The sequence below is a fragment of the Octopus bimaculoides genome, chromosome 24 (genome assembly GCF_001194135.2).
Source record: "Octopus bimaculoides isolate UCB-OBI-ISO-001 chromosome 24, ASM119413v2, whole genome shotgun sequence".
NCBI lineage: Eukaryota > Metazoa > Mollusca > Cephalopoda > Octopoda > Octopodidae > Octopus > Octopus bimaculoides.
Window position 1 is genome coordinate 8,288,021 of NC_069004.1, and position 17,505 is coordinate 8,305,525.

The following is a 17,505-nucleotide window of genomic DNA, read 5'->3' on the forward strand; positions in this document are numbered from 1 at the left end:
ATATTCGTAATCTCCAAAGTCTAAAACGTAGGAATCCGAAACAAAATTTTCAAAACAATACACCCACACAGTCTAAAGTCTGGCCCTGTGCCTTGTTTGCTGTGAATGTGCGAACAGAATCTTTTGTAATCTGTCCATCTACGATGAGAAATTTAAAAAAAAAAGAGGTTGTATCGCAAATCTAAAGCCTCTAAATTCAAACTATACAGGGCGGGGGTGGAATCCAAAGTTAATCCTCGTCGCTGGAATTTTAACAAAAAAAATCAAAGGTGATTTATGAATACAAAACTCAATATTGGTAATTGTTCGTAAACCGATTAATTCTGAACCAAAGCCATCACAATTATTTCTTAATAAAGTCATCCTAAATTAAAATTTCGTATATGGCGTAATTCAGTGAAGAAGTAAGTTGGCTTACTTCCCTTTGCTTCTTTTATCAATCATCTCCCCCTTAATTTTTATCTAGTTTTTTTTTTACGCCCATAAACTGAACAATTACCCTCATTATCCACTAAATAATCATGCTTCTGCATATTTTTTTCGCTAAAAACCTGCCTGATTACCTCCTTCATAATCCTGTGAAACCTTTTGACCATTGGTCCAGCCATTTGATCGTGAAGAGAGTACAAACAGACAGAGGGACATAACGCCCGTTATAGTAAGATTCCATATTCTGTAACCTGTAATCCGCATTTTTAGAGCAAAATATATTTCGTGAACATCCCAGCCCTCATCGTAGTTTTCACAATTAAAATTATATCCCACCACCCACACACACTCTAAAACAATATGACTTTCATTAAAAAAAATCTTCTTTCAAAAACCCATGTTCTTCAATAGTTTTCATCCCCTCACCTAAAGAAATTGTAAACATGGGGTAAATATGGATCCACTATATTTAGTTTCATTCAGACTATATTGAATAGAAAATGTGAAAAAATGTTGGTAAAAGGAAGAACGTCCAGCTGTCGAAAATGTGCCTCAATAAATTCTGCTTGACCCATGCTAGCATTGGACAGTGATTGCTGAAACAAAAATGACGATGATATATTTACATATACTCTAGTGTAACACACATACATACATACACATATTTCACAGTCCACAGTATTGAAAACGGAGGGTTACTTTGTTCAACTAAAAGTCTATTTTATACTTATTGTTTGTTAGTGTACAAACTTAGTAAAATATTCATTACTGAATTTTAGATTTTTTAACTATATCTTTGTATTCCTGTTTTATTTCAGAATATATGATGACATTGACATGAAATACGTCTGTATCTTGGACACATCATCAACATTGCTCATATTTCAAAGACTAAAGGAAGATGTTGAATAGATGTAAACTTGGAGAAATTCATCAGTCAGTGTGCAACCTCATCAGGTATTGACAAAGATCACAGTTTGTTTGAAGCATTGGAGAATGAATATTTGCAGAAATATAATACCAAAAGGAGAAGAAGAAAAGAAACCTATGCCTATTGTGGTGATCATAGAAATATGGAAAGCAAGCTTAATTATAAAACACAATGTAGAATGATTGATTTTTCTGCTGATATAACAAAAGAGAAAGATAAAATATCAAATTATTGTGAAATTTGTGGTAAAACATTATCTCAAATGGCTCACTTAACTAGACACAAACAGTCATATAATCTACAAGTCATATCACTGTGATGTCTGTGGTAAATCATTCTCTTGGAATGATTACATTATTATTCATAAACACAGTCATACAAGAGAGAAGCCATACAAGTGTAATGTCTGTGTAAAATCATTTTTATTGCCTAATCATTTTAACACCTCATAAACGTATTCATACAGGAGAGATGCCATTCTATTGTGACATCTGTGGTAAGACATTCTCTCAAAGTAGTGCTGTAATTAAACACAAACGTACTAATCATACAGGTGACAGACTATATCGTTGTGATATTTGTGGTAAATCATTCTCCGAAAGTAATTTAATTACCCACAAACTTATTCATACAGGAGACAGGCCATTTAGTTGTGATGTCTGTGGTAAATGTTTTGCTCTCGATCGTCATTTAACTCGTCACAAGCGCACTCACACAGGAGAGAAACCATATCAGTGTATTACTTGTGGTAAATCTTTCTCCCAAAATGTTCATTTAACTAAACACAAACATATTCATACAGGAGAAAAGCCATATTGCTGTGTTACTTGTGGGAAATCATTCTCTCGAAATGACCACTTGACTAATCATATACGCACTCATACAGGAGAGCGGCCATACCATTGTGATACCTGTGGTAAATCGTTTTCTCAAGATGGTCACTTAATTAGACATTCACGTATTCATAAAAAGCAGTAACCATATCACTCAAAAATAATTCCCAGAAATAAATATAGAATAATTTATGTCACAGTTTTCTACAATAACTTCCTGTTGCTTAAATCTAAACATGCATCTGGTTCATTACAGCTTGATTGATTCTGCACATCACATGACTATTTCTAACCAAGCAATAATCAGCTACTTTCCATATATTCTACTTTGGAAATGTAGACTTCATTTGGTGCATTCCTAGTTTAAAAACAGAAACTAAATTATTTTCCCATCAATTTTTTTTTCCCCACCAGACTCTGTGGTCACTAATTAGGAATTACCCTCATAATCATTCTGTATGTTTATTTATTACAAATTATTTTCCTTTCTGGGTGGGTAGACAGAGTTTGCCATTGCTCAAAATTGATCATTTATTTACATCTGTGTGTATAAGTCTGAGAAAGTTTCTTTTTTATTTGTGTGTGTGGAAGACTCACAGTTGCTTCTTATTTCTTTATTGCCCACAAGGGGCTAAACATAGAGGGAACAAACAAGGACAGACAAAGGTATAGGTCGATTACATCGACCCCTGTGTGTAAATGGTACTTAATTTATCGACCCCAAAAGGATGAAAGGCAAAGTCGACCTCGGCAGAATTTGAACTCAGAGCATAACGGCAGATGAAATACTGCTAAGCACTTCGCCTGGCGTGCTAACGTTTCTGCCAGTTCGCCACCTCACAGTTGCTTCTATAAAACCTCTGCCATCAAATAGGTCAGTATGGAACCAATAACATCAAACTAAAGTACCAAAATGTTTCATATTCAAATGAAACGCATTTGTATATTGCAGTGAATACAGAAGAATTACAGAAAATGAATTATGTGTAAACAAGCTTGAATGTAAAACAGAATCGAAAAGGCTCGATTTTGCTAATGATTTAATAAACAAGAAAAGAAAAACATCAGCAGACTCTTCCTTTATTTTCTATATATCCACACTTTTGTTTGTTGGATGCTGTGCTTTTCTTTGTTCTTTCTTTCATTTCTGTGACATGCACTACCTTCTTTTAAAACATATAACCTTTGTTTATTTCATGAGTTTGATTTGGAGGATTCGTTGTCAATCATGGCCTGAATTTCACCAACAAGTTCAGAAGTTCTTTTCTTATCAGAACGATCAGAGTTAGTTTTCCGAACTGCCGTCCCTTCCTAATCACCATTAGACTCACCCAACTGTTTCTGAATCCTCTGGACTGTCCTCAGATTGACGCCCAAACACACTGAAATGTTCGTATTGGAGCTTCCGGTGCGAATGCCAAGCAGTACAGCATGTCGTTTCCAAATTTCTGGCAGAGTGAATTGCGTCATGGTGCTGTTTTTCTCACAGACGGTACCTAACTGGCCCTACCATACTGTATAGTCGACAAAATGAAAAGCAAACAATGTGCGAAGTTAGAAATATAAAATGGCGACAATTTACCTATCACACCCTGTATGTGTGTGTATATATATATCAAATCGACATTAATTGTTCAGGTGCATGGTGTGCCATACGTCAGATGTCAAAGTGATGAGCAATGTAAGCTTCAGTGTTTTGCTCAAGAAAACAACGCACTGTCCTGTCAAGGAATCGAACCCACGATCTTGCAATTGTGATATCTCACACTTCTTTGCGGTCACTTCAACTTCTGACGTGTGGTACACCATGCACCTGAGGGGGTAATGTTGATTTGATGGAATTATAAAACCGTATTTGTCAGACTCCAGTGGTTAGGCGAGCTGACCAACATTTCCCCTTGATCGAAGGGGGTACTAGTGCAACGTGAGACGAAGTGTTTTGCACGAGAACACAACACGCTGCCTGGTGTGGGGATCGAACTAACCACTAGGATATGCGCATTCACAAATTAATACACATTATAGGTGGCACTCCGTCGCTTACGACGTCGAGGGTTCCAGTTGATCCGTTAAGTTAACGTGCAAGTGGCTGAGCACTCCACAGACACGTGTACCCTTAACGTAGTTCTCGGGGATATTCAGCGTGACACAGTGTGACAAGGCTGACCCTTTGAATTACAGGCACAACAGAAACAGGGAGTAAGAGAAAGTTGTGGTGAAAGAGTACAGCAGGGTTCGCCACCATCCCCTGCCGGAGCCTCGTGGAGCTTTAGGTGTTTTCGCTCAATAAACACACACAACGCCCGGTCTGGGAATCGAAACCACGGTCCTATGACCGCGAGTCCGCTGCCCTAACCACTGGTCCATTGCGCTTCCACAATACACATTATGTATAATGGTGTACACATACGCATGTATCGATGTACGTCTGCATACAAGTTCATTCACATGTCATTCAGTCTGCTTAATTAATAGTTTTCTCATGTTTTGCGCATGCTCAACCGGATATTGAGCACATGCCATCCATAGATTAGCATCACCAAAACAAATTAACAAGAAATATATAAAGTCAGGTGAAAATAGTGTTGTTATCTACGAGATTATCACCATATATTTAAATACCTTAATATATTTATCTACCAGTTCATTTGTACATTTTCGATTCTATACTGGAGGCTTACGATTCAGGTAAAAGTTTATATTTACAATTAATCAATAGGTTACAGAAATATAGTTACTAAGCCATAAAACTTCCACTGTTAAATCTCAAAGTTTTAAACTACCGATCCATGAGATCGCTACTTTCCTATCAAATTGCACAACTGCAGAATGTGTTGACTGGGCTCTTCATGTTCCACACTTAATCAATTTTGGTATGACCCATCGTTTCGTTTGATCCCCGCTGCCTCTTTTCTTCTGTACATCAGTTTTTGTTTGCGAAGTCCAACAACGCCTTCTTTGAGGTAGATAATATAATCCTTCATCCATCTCGCTATCACAGACGATACTCTTTAGCGATAGCAAGCCCGGCATTTGGTTAGGGAGGAATGCTTCCCTGACGATAGCATATCCCAAAACAGGTACTTAAAGCCAGAAAATATTTCATCCCACATCCCATCAACAATTGCTGATCCTCTGCAAAGCTCATGTGAGGCCCACAATAGAATTGTGTTCCTGCATCTGGGAAGACTGATATCCGAAGTTACATCTAGATGCTCGGCATTGAGTTTCTAAAGAGCTTACTCCAGCTTCTGACCCACAGACGTAGTCTCTTTTCTTTTTCTACTGCAGTAGCTGCTATTCCTTGAAGCTGGTTGTTCCAGTACCTCCATTACTGAGACACACTCAATCCACTTGTCTCTCCATCTCTCGTCGTCATAACCTTTGCAAAAGCCATGAATACTGGCGCTTCCAGACATAACAAGTAAAAAAAAAATATTACTCTTTAAGTATCCTTTTTATCTTATTCTGTTTCTCTTTTATTTCAGCCTATCAAATGACACTTGCTTAAAATTCTTTTACATCAGATACATCAACCAATGTTTATCATCTGCTAAAGACTAAAAGATGTTACACAGCAGATATAACCCAGATTTTATTAATCTGTGGTGAATTTGAGAAAATATTTCTTCCAAACTGAGATTAACAAAAACTTTCTTTCTTCCGGAATATGTAGATGACGATTTTGTAAACTGATTAATCTTGGATAATTTTGTAAAGGTGTTTACAACCATCAAATATATATATATATATCAATGGAAATATGCCTATAGAAATACTTCCATCACTATAGGAATATATAGAAGAGAAAACAAGAAAAACATATTTTGATGAGGGAACAATTTTACCTAAGGTGTTCGGTGACAAACTTTTTTTTTTTGTTTCCTAAAGACATGCAAAAAGAGATAGGGAAATCATCATACCATTGTGATATCTGTAAAAAGTCATTCTCTGAAAAGGGTAACCTTATCATACACAAATATACACATACAGGAGAAAAACCATATCACTGTGAGATCTGTGAGAAATCGTTCTCTGCTCTTGGTAACTTAACTACTCATAAACACATTCATACAGGAGAGAAACCATATCAGTGTGATATATGTGGTGAATCTTTTTCTAGAGGAAACACCTTAACTATACACAAACGTACTCATACAGGAGAGAAGCCATATCACTGTGATGTCTGTGGTAAATCATTTTCTCAAAGAGGCCACTTAATTCGCCACACACATGTTCACTCAGGAGAGAAACCATATCATTGTGATATCTGTGGTAAATCATTTTCACACGGAAGTACCTTAACTAAACACAAACACATTCATACAGGAGAGAAACCATTTCCCTGTGATATTTGTGGTAAATCATTCTCAGTATGTAGTTATTTAACTAGCCACAAACGTATACATACAGGAGAAAAACCTTATCATTGTGACATCTGTGGTAATTTATTCTCAGCAAGTAGTGACTTATCTAAACACAAACGTATTCATACAGGTGAGAAACCATATCATTGTGATGTCTGTGGTAAATCATTTTCTCATGGCAATACCTTAACTAGACACAAATATATTCATACAGGTGGAAAGCCATATCACTGTGATATCTGTGATAAATCATTCTCTACAAGTAGTGACTTAACTTACCACAAACGCATTCATACTGGTGAGAAACCATTTAACTGCGATATCTGTGGATTATCATTTTCTTTAAATCGGGAATTAACTCGACATAGAAGTATTCATACAGGAGTGAAACCATATCACTGTGATATTTGTGGTAAGTCATTCTCTGGAACTTGTGACTTAACTCGACACAAAAGTGTTCATACTGGAGAGAAACCATATCACTGTGATATCTGTGGTAAATCATTCTCTCTAAATGGTGTTTTGACTAGACACAAACGTATTCATACAGGAGAAAAGCCATATCACTGTGATGTCTGTGGTAAATCATTCTCCGATGGGAATACCTTAACTATACACAAGCGGATTCATTCAGGAGAGAAACCATATCACTGTGCTGTGTGTGACATATCATTCTCTCAAAATAGTGAATTAACAAGACACAAAAGTATTCATACTGGAGCAAGACCACATCACTGTGATATTTGTGGTAAATCATTTTCTGGAAGTAGCAATTTAGCCACTCACAAACGTATTCATACAGGAGAGAAACCATATCACTGTGATATCTGTGGTAAATCATTTTCTGTAAGAAATAACCTAACGATACATAAACGTATTCATACAGGTGAGAAACCATACCATTGTGATGTCTGTGGCAAATCTTTCTCTCATAAAGGTCACTTAACTCGACATGTAGCTATTCATACTGAAGAGTGACTGTATCGATATCTAATTTAGCACAGCTACACTACTCATCATAGAGGCGCAATGGCCCAGTGGTTAGGGCAGCGGAATCGCGGTCATAGGATCGCAGTTTCGATTCCCAGACCAGGCATTGTGAGTGTTTATTGAGCGAAAACACCTAAAGCTCCACAAAGCTCCGGCAGGGGATGGTGGCGAACCCTGCTGTACTCTTTCACCACAACTTTCAGTCTTACTTCCTGTTTCTGTTGTGCCTGTAATTCAAAGGGTCAGCCTTGTCACGCTGGATATCCCCGAGAACTACGTTAAGGGTACACGTGTCTGTGGAGTGCTCAGCCACTTGCACGTTAATTTCACAAGCAGGCTGTTCCGTTGATCGGATCAACTGGAACCCTCAACATCGTAAGCGACGGAGTGCCAACAACAACAACACTACTCATCAAATTAAGTTGGGTTTTTTTTTTCTCTCATTAGTACAGTTACTAATTGTGTGAACGTTGATACTTTCTTATTGGGTAATTTAGAAATATTTATTTATGCTCAGTCTGTGTATCTTAATTGGGTTAAGGTATCAAAGTATCAATATTAATATATTTCTAAGGTGATAAGCTGGCAGAATCATTAGCATGCCAGGTGAAACGCTTAGTAGCATTTCAGTCGTCTTTACATTCTGAGTTCAAATTCTACTGGGGCTGACTTGGCTTTTCATTCTTTCAGAATTAATAAAATAAGTACCAGTCAAGCAAATACCAGCTGAGTTCAATGTAATCGACTTACTGCTTTCCCCAAAATTGCTAGCCTTGTGCCAAAATTTGAAATCAATATATTCCTATAAGGAATGTTAAGCTCATTACATATTTTTTTTTTGTCATTCATAAAACGTTAATCAAATTCATTTTCCCAATTTTCTAGATGGCATATCAAGCAATCTCATTAAAATTACTGCTTTACAATATTCATAAAAGACATACTAAGGAGAAAAAGGGTAAAAACATTTATTTTCATTAACAAAATTTATGCAGTACACATTACTGTATTGTGTTCACTGTGGCTAGCAAAATTTGTCTGAAGATCATGTCATATAATCAACCATTGGAGAAAACCATCCTTTTTAACACACCACAAACGTATCGAGGCAAGAAAGAAGGCATAATAATGTGATAACAACTTGCCATGATTATATTTTATATAACCACAGCTACATTGACATTGTTGAAATAACTTACCAATGATATTTTTAATGAAATTGTTTTTCAGAACGTTTACTGATTTTTCTAAAGGGAGAAAAGATATAACTGGTTTGTCTGACATTGTGGGTAAATATTTGATGAATAAATGTATTTTCATGTATCACTGATGTTATCAATGTACAGTTATGTAACAAATGAACGCATAAACTTTGAAAGAATATGTAAGGTGGGCCAAAAGTCTTGCATGAAACAAGTTCAATACGCTCTGAAACTAAATAAAATAATGATTGATATACATGTGCTTGTACATGGTGAACGAAATGAGTAGTATTAGTAGTAATAGTAGTAGTAGCCCTTTCTACTATAGGCACAAGGCCTGAAATGTGTATGTGTGTGTAGGGGGTGCCAGTTGATTACATTGACCCCCAGTGTTCAACTGGTACTTATTTCATCAACCCTGAAGGGATGAAAGGTAAAGTCAACCTCGGTGGAATTTGAGTGATAATGATAATAATAATTATAAAATAATGTAATATAAATAAAATGTTGAATGTTTTGGTGCATGACTTTTAGCCCACCATGTATGTATGTGTGTGTGTGTGTATGTATATTATATTATAGTATGAATTGATTATATTAATATTTATTTATGTAATATATTTCCCATGTTGCATTTTAACTGGTCATATCAGGCTCAAATATTCTTTGGGTTCATATTCAAACTGGCCAGATCCAACCTTTCACATCTACACTACAATATCATTCTAAAAATACAGTCACATCATTGAAATCTCAAAGCTATGAGACAATGCATGAGTAATTAAAAATAAAGTGAATATATAAACATTACATTTGACTGGGTTATGCTAAATACTCTTTTACTTGTTTCAGTCTTTTGACGGTGACCGTGCTGGAGCACCACCTTTAGTCAAGCAAATCGACCCCGGGACTTATTCTTTGTAAGCCTAGTACTTATTCTATCGGTCTCTTTTGCCGAACCGCTAAGTGGCAGGGACATAAACACACCATGATGTGATTGTTTATTCTTAGAACAACATTGTAGGGTATACGTGAGAGGCTGCACATGGCCAGTTTCAATGTTAAAAGGGGCTCAATGACTACTTTGCATATTGATTTGAATTGAACATGTTTTCCATACAAGATGTCACCATAGATTCTTAATCTTTTCTCATTCTCAACTTTGTAAATATTGTTAATAAACTGAAGTTTAATAAATCTGATTTATTCTCGAATTATTCTATTATTATTTTAAATGTAAAAAATTTTGCTCAAAATTGTGCTGACTCATCCATCAACTGTAGATGTCATAGATTTAGTCTATGTGCAGTAATAGTTACATATTTCTCTAAACTGATTTTATTTAACTGTTTACTTTGAAACCGTGTTATTCATTAGTTTCAAATTTTGGCACAATGCCAGAAATTCCGAGGAGGAGTAAGTCAATTACATCAACCCCAGCGATCAATTGGTACTTACCAAGGTGCTGTACAGAGGGACTGAACCTGTAACCAATTGATTGTAAAGTGAGCTTCTTAACCACACAGTCATGCTTACACTTTTTGCGTATAGACAAGGACAGCTGTGTAAAGGAGTGCCAGTCTCTAACTGTGGAACCCAGGAAGATATGGAACGAGTTGGTGAAGTATGGTCTCCAAACGTTGGGCCTCACAGGGGCAATGACAAGTTACCAAGACCTTTGACGATATGCTGTACTTGAGAAGACTTGTCAAGCCAAGTGAAATCATAGTTGTGGATAATGCTAATGTCAAGTAACAGGCACATAAAAAGCACCCTTCAAACGTTGGGCCTCACAGACGTGATAAATTACTGAGACCTTTGGCCATATACCGTGCTTGAGAAGACACATCAAGCCAAGTGAAATCACAGTTGTGGCTGATACCAGTCATGTAACTGGCACCCGTACCAGTGGCGCATAAAAAGCACCCATTACACTCTTGGACTGGTTAGCATTAAGAAGGGCATCCAACTGTAGAAACCATGCCAAATCAGATTGGAACCTGCTGCAGCTTAACAGTTTCAGTCAAACCGTCTAACCCATGCCAGCATGGAATTTGCAGATGTAGAAGAGACGCCACCTTTATCCTTTCTAGTCGGCACCGTGCATTCCTTACTCTTTCACTCTCTACTGATAGACGAACTTTTTCTACACTATCAACTACTAATCAGCAATCCAACCTTGTCACTATCACTAGAACTGCTACCGTCTCTTTAACTACTTGTCGGGCAAACGAATAAACATACGTAAATAATATTTCTTCCTTCTTCGTGTTGATTCTTCGATGTTCTCTGGTTACACCGACGCGAGAACCTTGAAGCGTTACATCTATACGCTATGTTACGTAGTGGGCTACATCATATCGACCTGATATGGCACAGCACATCCAGCCTGCTACACATGCACAAAACGAAATGTTCGTACAGAAGATTTTCTTTTTATTCCTAATAAATAGGACACATAGAGGGGACAGACAAAAACATATATGTGGTCCTCAACCTTTTACGAGTGATCTATCGAATGGGTAATTAATGGATGCTTTAATGAATATAAAAATATATATACATATAAAAATGTCCGTACAGAGGATGCTGGACGGTGATGTTGGTCACATTTTAATAGTGGTCCTCAAATTTACAAATACCAGTCCCATGTCGCCACATTCTAAAATATTTGGCCCCGTCTTCTTTATTAATTAGTTAACTAAGCAAACTTTACCTCCGTTTAATTCATTTCTCTTTGTCATGGCGTTGGATTAGCTTAAAATTTAAAACAGTCGTAATTTTATTATTAAGTATTAGCACGTTATCTACCAACTTCGCAATCTTTAGCATCCCCTCTCAAGAAACACTTTGTTAATATGTAGACACATATTTCATACCGAAACAGCAAGTTATAAGGTCACTGCCTCGTAGTGACAAGATACGAATCTACGGCTGAAGAAGTTAGTTATCTACATGAACATTGGGTGCAGAACAAAGTTGAGGAAACATTTTTTAAACTTCATTCTAACACCGAGTTATTTATTTTAACAGTTTGGAGGGAAATACGATAATCACTGTTTGCATCTGAAAACGGTAAGTTGGCCAAAGTTTACTTTAAGGCTGTAATAATGTATGTATATAAGAGAATTATGGATATAATACAGAATGTGCGCCTCCTCCGCCCCGAGCTTGCTTCCCGTAACTTAGTTTAAAAGGCATATTTCTTTAGGGAAATGTTTTTGTGCGATGTTTTAGAGTTCGATTATCTTGATGAAATTTGAGAAAAAGAGACCTAACTGTAATTCTACTCCTTCGGAAATGTATCAAGGGAAGTTCATTCGGTAATCTTCCAGTTTCGAGAGGTAAAAGAAATAAATAAAAATATTCAAGGAAAATAACTGAACGACTTATTATCCGTACTACTTTTTTTCGAAAACAGCATGCGACGGAATTTTTTTTTATAAAAGTTTAAAATGTGTTTTTCTTTTTACAAACAGCATGCGACGGAATTTTTTTTAATAAAAGGTTAGGGTTAGATGTTGTGCAGCCGGTCTTCCATGAGGCATTTTCGATTTCTCTTAAGAAACTATGATAGTCAATCACGTGATTTATTTATAAATAAAGTAGTACGGATAATACTGGTAAGACGTTCAGTTATTTCCCTTGTATTTTATTTACTTTTTTAACCTCTCGAAACTGGAAGATTACCTGTTAGAATTATATTTCTAGTTTAATGAAATGAATTTACAGCTGCTATAAAATCAATTACGTAAATTGATTAAAACGATGGCTGTTATATGTACATTAGTTTCAAAGCTGTTTGTTCGAATGATATTTTGATATGTGGAAACTTACCAGTTTTCTAGTTTTTCTGCACTCAGGAGAAAAACAAAAATACATTATGATGACATTCAGGTCTATTCTCATTATTTTGAGGCCTCGAGACATTTTGAAGTGTTGAGGAAAGAGAGGTACAAGCCAGCGAAGATTTGATGCTCAAATATATAAAAACAGTTATAATTATTTCTTGTTGTGGTACCAAATTACAAATTTTTATCCTGGATTATGAGCTGTTATGAGTTTCCATTCTGATATGTGGTTGAAATTGGGTCTTGTTTCGTTATGAACTCTTTAACGAAAACACAAATTGCTCATCACACAAGTCCCATCCTTCACAGAAAATTTTAGACACGTTTGTACATTTATATTTTTGGTTATGCAGTAAATGCCTAACTGAAAAAAAAAATTTTTTATGACAAATTAAAGAGTAAAGTTCAATTGTTGAGTTAAAGATTTAAGTGGTTCTGCTAAATAATGCAGTAAAATATCAGTTGTTGAATATCTGCTTTGTAAATATTGTTCTTAATCTTATATTGTTTCTTTCTCTATTTCAGAATATTCAGATAGCATTAGCATAATGAAATTTAAAATGCATCAAGAACATTTAAGAACTTTTGAAGACTAAAGGAAGATGTTATAGAGAACTGATAAAAGCTTGCTTATATAAATCTTCATTGAATTGCTGTCTGAAGTTTGAATGGAATAGATTTGTGCCATTAAATTAGATTTGGACAATTTTATAAAGGTATTTGCTGCATCTTTGAACATCAACAAAGATCACTGTGGTTGGAAATATCGAAGGAGATATATTTATTAAGAACAAAATATTAAGACAAAAAAAAAAAAGGAAAATTATGTGGAAGAGAAGAATTATTAAGAAAAATTCTAAGAAGCAGATTAAATATATAACAGTCTAAAACTATGGATTCTGCTGATAAGATGACACATAAAGACATAGGAAAATTATTACAGCCCTGTGGTGATAAATCATTTTCCCAAAGAGTTAACTTCGCTGCTCACAAAGATATTAATGTAAGCAAGACACTATATCACTGTGATGTCCGTGATGAAACATTCTCTCAGACGGATCATTTGATTAATCACAAAGGTATCCAGACAGGTGATAAGCTATATCATTGTAATATCTGTGATAAATCGTACTCTAAAAAAAGTACATTAAATAAACACAAGTATATTCATACAAGAGAAAAACCGTATCACTGTGATGTTTGTGGTAAATCATTTTCTGAAGGCGGTAATTTAAATAAACATAAATACATCCATACAGGAGAGAAGCCTTATCACTGTGATATATGTGGCAAATCGTTCTCGGAAATGGGTAATTTGACTAAGCACAAATACATTCATACAGGAGAAAAACCCTATCACTGTGATATCTGTGGAAAATCATTCTTTCAAAAAGTTCACTTAACTACTCACAAACGTATACACACAGGAGAGAAACCATACCACTGTGAGATCTGTGGTAAATCATTCACTGAAGTGAGCACCTTAACTAGGCACAAGCGTATTCATACTGGAGAAAGACCATATCACTGTGATATCTGTGGTAAATCATTCTCTCAAACAATTCAATTAATGATACACAACAGATGTAGTCATGCTGGTGAGAAGTGCAATCTTAAAAAAGAGAAGGCATATTGCTGTAATATCTGCAGTAAATCTTTCTCGATAAAAAGTAATTTAACGGCTCACAAACGCATTCATACAGGAGAGAAACCATACCAGTGTGATATCTGTGGTACATCATTATCTCAAACAGGTCACTTAACTACTCACAAACACGCGCATACAGGAGAGAAACGATATCATTGTGATACCTGTGGTAAATCATTCTCTGCAAAAAGTAAGTTAAATGAACATAGACATATCCATACAGGAGAGAAACCATATCATTGTGATATCTGTGGTAAATCATTCTCTCAAACAGGTCACTTAACTACTCACAAACACACACACACTGGAGAGAAACCATATCATTGTGATATCTGTGGTAAATCATTTTCTCAAACATCGCATTTAACTATTCATAAACGTATGCATTCAGGTGAGAAACCTTATCAGTGTGATATCTGTGGTAAATCATTCTTCCAAAATAGTGATGTAACTAAGCACAAATACATTCACACAGGAGAAAAACCATATCGATGTAATATCTGTGGTGAATCATTCACTAGATATAGTACCTTAACTACTCACAAATACAGTCATACAGGAGAGAGACCTTATCACTGTGATATCTGTGGTAAATCATTTTCTCAAAACAGTGCTTTGACTAAACACAAATATGTTCATTCCAGAGAGAAACCATATCACTGTGATATCTGTGGGAAATCATTTTCTCAAAGTGGTGCTTTGTCTAAACACAAGCGTATTCATTCCAGAGACGAACCATATCACATTAATATGTGTGGCAAATCATTCTCTGTAGCAAATGACTCCTGTCTGTATAAAGATACACTTCCTGAATTACTCCAATCGGCATTCCAGAAGCCTGAAGGAGTTGAGGTCCCATAACAGGCCTGTGAAACTTGAAGTAGCATGGGACCAAATCAAACAGTTTTAAATAATACATGTAATTCCTACTGTGTTAAGTGCTTTTTTCTTTTGTTTGTCCACTCAATCGCATGTGTGTAATATGTATGTATAAATAATATATGAGTATATGCATATATATGTACATACCTTCATCTACATGTATATATAGATGCATATCTGGGTACATGACATAGCAAAAAAAAACATGGACAAAATGATAAACAAGGTACAGAAAACACAGAGGCTACCACCATTATAACACCTTCTTCAGCTGCCACCATTATAACACTGGCGTTTCGAAGAGTTATATATATATATATATGATAAAAGGTAAAGCCCTCCTTCAGTCATGACTGACCACGGGATGCACCTAGAAAGTTCCCCTCTAGGCACAAGTCTGAGCAAGTTTATTTGTGGAGGACCAGTAGTTGCCCATGCATACCAGTGTCCCCTCTCTACATCACCAATGTTATCCAAGGGAAAAGCAAAGACTGATTCAGCTTAGCACCAGTGATGTTGCAGCTCATTTCTACAGCTGATTGAGCTGAAGCAACACGAAATAGAGTCTTGCTCGTATATATATATATATATATATATATTAGGTTGTCAAGAAAGCTCTTGCAGTTTTTAACCTTTAAATTCAGATGCACATATCTCGGCTCAAGCAAAACTTTATTAATCGAAATAAACACCATCAGAATCAACACACTTTTGCCAATGCGAAACAAGTTTATTTATGCCAGTAGCATAAAAATCCTGTGTTCTGGTGGCGATGAAGTCGTGTACCTGTGAAAGAAAGAAGAAAAGGATTACAGTTGAAAATCTAACTCACTTGATTGCTAGAGGTTGATTGGAATGGCATCTTGCATACACATCGAGATTGTGTGAGACTTGGTAATAGAAGAGGGTGTAAAAGCATCGCAAACCTGCTTGTTTCCTTCCAACTAGCTGAAAGGTACTGACTTGATTTCAAAAAAGCAACAGGGATAACTGCTAATGGGTTAAGCATCGCCTGACTGGCCTTCGTGCGGGTGACACGTAAAAACACCCACTACACTCTCTGAGTGGTTGGCGTTAGGAAGGGCAACCAGCTGTAGAAACTCTCCCAGATCAGATTGGAGCCTGGTGTAGCCATCCGGTTCACCAGTCCTCAGTCAAATCGTCCAACCCATGCTAGCATGGAAAGCAGACGTTAAACGATGATGATGATCACTGAAAATTCTCCAAGTCTGGTTTTGTAAAGGATGCAAGAACTTTCCCCCCATGCCCACACATTGCACAGACATTGGCATGGCTCCAGTTAACTTAGGCAGATGTGTATGTTGCCTTCATGTAGCTTTTTACACCTGTTTTTTGTTGTTTTTTTTCTGTGTCACCACCATGATTTGGACAAGTACACACTGCATATTTGCTACTGAAATATGTGTGAAACTGCAAATAAATAAATGGACAGACAAACAAACCAACAGAGAGTAAAAGATGTGTGAATGCATACAGATGCAAAAGAAGCTGGAGAAAATACAACTCAAAGACCAAAGATAGAATATAATATAGTGTTTTATTGAAGCTGAAAAATTTTTACTCCATGTTTCATGTAACCAATGATCAGAAAGAAGCAAACTTCTGGAAAAACACAATGTTTTATAAATGGCTATAAATGGTGCAGTGATAATAATTATTTGGTAAATAATCAGATAAAGAGTTGAAGCTGATTGAACAAGGAGTCAAAAGTAATGGAATATGTTGGATAATACAAGTGACTGTTTAGAAAAAATTTATAAACATTAAAAATGAATTTAAAAAATTAACTCACAATACATTGGTTACTGGGAAATGGTTCTGATAAAATTCTGTGCTGCAATTTAAATGCTGAAGTGAATACAACAGCCCCCCGCAAGCCCTCAAATGGCCTACAAACACCTTTCATGCTGCAATTGTATATATTTATTTAAGCAACAAAATTTCCCTTAACAAAATGATTCTGCATGCGTGTGTGTGCGTGTGAATAAGGGGTCACAAAGCAGCCTTCGCATAATAACCAAATCTCCTTCAAATCTTTATAGTAAGCCTAATGATTGAAATAGATTTCAATATCTTAATTTTCTCATTAAGATCTTGCTTCTTTCATGACCCAGTAGGTAAGGGTGATCAGAAGTGGAAGCTTCAAGTTTCTGCCAGGAATTACAAGGGACCTTATTAAATATTTTTTTAAGTAACCAATTTTCCCTCAACAAAAAGATTGTGTGTGTCTATGTGTGAAGAAGGGGCTACAAAGCAGCCTTGATATAGTAACCAAATCCCCCTCAAAATTTTTATAGTAAACCCAATAATTGAAATAAATTTAAATATTGTAATTATCTCTTTAAAGTTGT

At 35.9% G+C, this 17,505-nt stretch overlaps 3 protein-coding genes across 3 annotated transcripts in view; 2 read left to right on the forward strand and 1 right to left on the reverse strand.

Annotated features, from left to right (window-relative positions):
• Positions 1-4,712: 4,712 nt before the first annotated feature.
• On the forward strand, positions 4,713-9,949 carry LOC106868270 (zinc finger protein 665). The gene is made up of 2 exons (XM_014913455.2): positions 4,713-4,881; positions 5,682-9,949. The coding sequence occupies exon 2, from the start codon at positions 6,024-6,026 to the stop codon at positions 7,536-7,538; it is 1,515 nt and encodes a 504-aa protein (XP_014768941.1). The 5' UTR covers positions 4,713-4,881; positions 5,682-6,023; the 3' UTR covers positions 7,539-9,949.
• Positions 9,950-11,474: 1,525 nt separating this feature from the next.
• On the forward strand, positions 11,475-17,500 carry LOC128250668 (zinc finger protein 883-like). The gene is made up of 2 exons (XM_052976233.1): positions 11,475-11,827; positions 13,129-17,500. Exon 2 carries the CDS (start codon positions 13,496-13,498, stop codon positions 15,110-15,112), a length of 1,617 nt encoding a protein of 538 aa, XP_052832193.1. The 5' UTR covers positions 11,475-11,827; positions 13,129-13,495; the 3' UTR covers positions 15,113-17,500.
• Positions 16,775-17,505, reverse strand: part of LOC106868272 (zinc finger protein OZF) — a 5,665-nt gene continuing 4,934 nt past the window's right edge. Inside the window, exon 6 of the mRNA XM_052976505.1 lies at positions 16,775-16,893. Coding sequence (XP_052832465.1) covers positions 16,775-16,893 — 119 coding nt within the window. The remainder of the gene's footprint in view (positions 16,894-17,505) is intronic.